This window comes from Sardina pilchardus, chromosome 17, assembly GCF_963854185.1.
Source record: "Sardina pilchardus chromosome 17, fSarPil1.1, whole genome shotgun sequence".
NCBI lineage: Eukaryota > Metazoa > Chordata > Actinopteri > Clupeiformes > Clupeidae > Sardina > Sardina pilchardus.
Window position 1 is genome coordinate 31214787 of NC_085010.1, and position 5044 is coordinate 31219830.

The 5044-nt window shown below is 45.7% G+C and overlaps 1 protein-coding gene across 3 annotated transcripts in view; it reads left to right on the plus strand.

Annotated features, from left to right (window-relative positions):
* The first annotated feature begins 1535 nt into the window (after window positions 1-1535).
* The window catches only part of dcp1b (decapping mRNA 1B), a 22673-nt gene continuing 19164 nt past the window's right edge, over window positions 1536-5044 (plus strand). For 2 of the 3 annotated variants that reach the window (XM_062518406.1, XM_062518407.1), the window contains exons 1-3: window positions 1536-1990; window positions 2502-2542; window positions 3463-3590. In XM_062518406.1, the coding sequence (XP_062374390.1) occupies window positions 1835-1990; window positions 2502-2542; window positions 3463-3590 (325 nt within the window). In that variant the 5' untranslated portion in view covers window positions 1536-1834. The remainder of the gene's footprint in view (window positions 1991-2501; window positions 2543-3462; window positions 3591-5044) is intronic. The other variant, XM_062518408.1, reaches the window with a different exon arrangement.

Sequence of the window (5044 nt, forward strand, 5' to 3'; positions counted from 1 at the left end):
TATGCTAACTCATGGCTATGCTAACTCATGGCTATGCTAAGTCATTCCGGCACTCATTCGGCCCAGTTCTGGCCCACATCCTGTGTGCTGTTCTGAGTCAGGTGCTTTGTCTCTTCTGGCTCCTAACAGCTGTGTGGCTCTGCACACGGACGGATGGGTAAAGCCTCTCCCTGCTGAGTGAGTTAATCATACTCGTGTATTACCTGCGTATAATTACGCTATCATCGCAGAGTAATCTCTGTGTAATCTGCTTTCACAATCCACGCTCATCACAGTGCACATACAGAGACTAGGCTTCCCGTGAAACACTGAGATTATTTTAGGAAGAGTTGAATAATATTGTCAAATCTAATTGTATCAAAAGACCGCTAATACCAGCACCAACTGGAGCAAGCTCAGATATAAGCACACAGGGATTTGGATCATGGGTAGGCTACTAGCCCAAGATATAAGCATAGGGATTTGGATCATGGGTAGGCTAGGCTAGATCATGGGTAGGCTAGGCTACTAGCCCAACAAGAACAGTTCTGATTCACATCAGCTGTGGGTACATTTTTCAATTTCAATTTGATTTCACTTATAGAGCGGCGAAACATTTCACATATCTCATGGCGCTTTAGAGAGTGTTAAACATTCAGAGAGTTCATGAGTAACAGGGGCAAGGAAAAACTCCATAAAAAAAACTCCATTCCTACACATAGGAAGAAACCTCGGTCAGATCCACGAGTCCAGGGCCCAACCCATCTGATAGATAGATAGATAGATAGATAGATACTTTATTGATCCCCAAGGGGAAATCTGCCTAGGGTCAGTCACAGTACAGTAAGGTCAACCCATCTGCCTAGGGTCAGTCACAGTACAGTAAGGTTAACCCATGATCTGCCAATTTCAAATATCTATATATTTCAAATATATGTTTTATGTGTATGGGGCCTGTGTCCTTCACTTGCATTTAACAAGTTACTCATTTACATTTTACAGTGAAAGAAAAGTTTAATCCTAAATGCTTCACTTTCTTAAAATGATTTATTTGTGCAGTGGACAGTGATCATGCCCTGGTGGCTGTTTTAAACGCAGACACACACACACACACACACACACACACACACACACACACACACACACACACACTCTCCAGCTGTCACAATATTGTTCGCACTTGACTCCCAAATGAATGGACTAGATTAAGGCCATCAATCCCAGTGAAGTAGGCCTAGCCCAGGCCAGCCTTGTGAAAGGGAAATTACACAATCTCTCTCTCTCTCATGCAACGTGCACTAGGCTTGCCATGTGAAAAGAGACCTCTGAAATTACACAAATGACATCTCTCTCTGGTCATGTAACATAGGCCAACAAACATATACATGACGACTTAAAATAGGCCTATACATTTCATTTTTTGCCATTTACAGTTCCTGCGAATAGACTATATGGGATGTATTTGCGTGCGAGGGTGTAACGTTATCCAAAGCGATCACTAATCCTGTATCACGTGTTCATGCAGCAGCTGGTGATGCCTAACTGTTTACAAACGGCAAGAGCAAACATGGCTCCTGTCAAGAGACCACAGAGCTTAGCCCGCATTTAGTCTGCGTCCCGTAGTTTTATTCTCTTCTCTTCATTTTACTCTTCGGAAGCGGCTACGTAAGACATTAGCAATACTTTTAGTGATTTATTTTTTTGTACTATTTTAACTGCTTTCCACTTTAATCTGGATAAGAAACTGAGCTGTCGTCGTAGACCAGCTAAGTAGCTAACTAGCCAGCTAGCTTGCTCAACGAAGCATCCAGCTGGCAGGGTAAAAGTTGGCTAGCTTGTGAGTCTTTCAGTAATAATGACTGCGAGTACGACTGGGGGCAGCTGTCTTACAGCAAAGGGGTTAGACATCAGTCTCGCAGCTTTACAAAGACAAGATCCCTACATCAACAACATCGTGGACGTGGCGAGTCAAGTTGCGCTGTATACTTTTAACAGCAAAACAAATGAATGGGTAAGCTAACAGCTAACTTCCCCGGGTACTAACGTTAGCAAAAGTATCAAGTGGCGCGCTTTTCTAATGAGAGCTTAGCTTAACTATTCAGAAAGCACCGATGCCACTGTGATTTTTTGCAGCAACACTTTATAAAGTGGTTTGACATGACTGTGGACAGGTAGTTAGCAAGCTACTGAATGTATTTTGTCGGTCCGTAGTGTTTCAGAGTAAGACATTTGAAATCTAGCGGTACTTGCTGGATAGCTAGGTTGCTAGCAAGCAATGCTGTGATTCATGGTAACTTACGTTCACCTGTTGTTGAGAGTTGACGTTACCAGTGAGCTGTTTAGTGTACATTAAGTGCTTAGTGTACATTAATATCAAACGCGAATGTATCATTTGCCAGTAATAATTAAGTAAGTTAACTGCTACAGCGGAACTTCTGTCTCTAGCTAGGGATTAGCGATCTTGCGTGTTGTGGTCTGTGACAGCTGTGATCTGAAAAAGTGTGCTCTCTCTCCCTCTCAAGGAAAAGACCGACGTGGAAGGGACCCTGTTTGTGTACACAAGGTAGGATGTGCCAGCACGGTTACAAATGACCCAGTACGGTGCCATGTTTGTTTATTCCAGGATGAGAGTGTAGAGGAGCCTTTTAGAGCCGAGCTTGCTTTGATTGTTATATTGCTAAAATATTACTATCCCCATGACGGCAGGCAGAGGGTTCGTGATATCATGGCTGAAGACTGTAAATCTTAGCTCTGAATTGAAAGGTGTGGGAAATGAGTGAGTGCTTGAGGCTGATTTATAGCCAGGGCTGTCCCAGTCAGGTGCAGCTGAATGCCCAGAGGCTCACCTGGTGCAGGTAACGGGGAGCATTTTAACCACTCTGGCGCTAATCCCTGCTTGGAGCATCAAAGCAGGACAGACGCCATGTACTGTAGGAGGCCCTAAGGGATGGACTCCACACAGAGTTTCCATTTTCTGATTCTGATTCTCGAGATAGATAGATATAGAGGTAGATAGATAGATAGATAGATACAGAGAGAGAGAGATAGATATACTTTCTTAAAGTGTTACTCCAGAAAAAACAATCTAGGGTCTATTTATGGCAGTTCACATTTCATATTTTGAGCATTGTTACTGGTATAAAATAGCGACATGGCACTGTGCCCTGTCAGCATCATTGCAAGCCCATTCAGCCATAATGCTAATAAGCAGCCTTGCTCACAACGCCACCCATGAGCATAATCTGGCTCTCCATCACAACGCATCCATGAGCATAATCTTGCCCTCCATCACAACGCCACCCATGAGCATAATCTTGCCCTCCATCAAACGTTTGGAGCTGTAAGCTACGTGAATAGCCCCCAGGTGCTGTAAGCTACGTGAATAGCCCCCAGGTGCTGTAAGCTACGTGAATAGCCCCCAGGTGCTGTAAGCTACGTGAATAGCCCCCAGGTTGCTGACTGGTGCTTGTTGCTGTCCTACAGGCTGGCCTCCCCCCGACACGGCTTCACCATCATGAACCGGCTCAGCATGGAGAACCTCACCGAGCCCATCACCAAGGACCTCGACTTCCAGCTGCAGGACCCCTTCCTGCTCTACAGGAATGCCCGCCGTAAGTGCCCGACTAAAAATGCCCTGTGCAGCAGCAGGGCTAGCCTACCCAGTACTGTGTAGCTGCAGGACCCCTTCCTCCCTGACGGGAATGCCTGCTGTAAGCGCCCGACTAAAAATGCCCTGTGCAGGACCAGGGCTAGCCTACCCTGTACTGTGTGGCTGCTGGACCTCAGTCCAGCCAGGAGCACACACAACGATTGTGAAGGCGGAGCATGAGGCTTCATCAGAGGTGGGGGGTCTATGTCCTCTGCCCCCCCCCCCCCCATCCTTGTGATTGGGGTTCCTGGAAGTGGCTCCTGATGAAGAGTCTTGCTCCACCACTTGTACTCTTTGGCACACAGGCTTCTGAGCTGTCCGTCAGGAGTTCTCCGTGTTATCAGCAGATCAGTGGGGTTGCTTTCTCCCCCTCCACGATAAGAGGGATCTCGGGAGCCATGCCCCACCCTGGGGGAGGAGACGGGGTGCTTTTACCCTGTGCTGTCCCGATGACTAGCCTTTGCCTATCAATACAGTATCTATCTATCTATCTATCTATTATATCTGATGTGCAGAGGTGATTGGGACAGCTGAGGCTAGCGCATCGTATGAAGAATATGAATTAATATGCAAATAAATATTATATCTTCTCATTATTAACTGTAGTTTAGTCATAAGAGTGGAACAGGCAGCCGATTCAACATGTCTGCTGTTAAAAGCAGACGCCCTCATTTCAGTCTTCTTCCTCTGACCTGCCATGTAGTTTTCAGTGATTGTGACCAATTAAATTAAGATTCTTCAGCTCTATGATCTGTGATTCTAACCAATTAGATTAAGATTCTTCAGCTCTATGATCTGTGATTGTGACCAATTAGATTAAGATTCTTCAGCTCTATGATCTGTGATTACGGCTCTCTTTCCAAAGCCTGCTCCCTCACGACTCTTCACAAAGCCAAGTGTGTTAGTAACGCTGCCTTGATGTGAGTAACTGCCGCAGTGTTTGTTTTGGTGTCACACCCTTTTTTGCCAGCCATCACGCTAATGCTTAAATGCAATAACAACAACCAAGAACTTATGTCAGTTCAGAGGAATGGGGTTTTTTATACACTAGCAACAGGCAAGGCCTGTATGTGTGTGTGTGTGTGTGTGTGAGAGAGACATGAAGTGTGTGTGTGTGTGTGTGTGTGTGTGTGTGTGTGTGTGTGTGAGCGAGAGAGCGAGAGAAAGAAAGTGTGTATGAGAGAGAGATTTTGTGTGTGAGAGAGAGAGAGAGACTGTGTGTGTGTGTGTGTGTGACTGAGAATTTGAGTGTGGTAATGGTAGTCTGGTAGTGTGTGAGAGAGAGAGAAACGTGTGTGTGTGTGTGTGTGTGACAGAGAGGTTGCTTGCTGGGATTCCTGGGCTGAAGTGGGAGAGAGGGAAGAGCGTTGAGTGCAGCAGACTCAAGTGTGTGAGTCGTTCAGTTCCTTTTAAGGC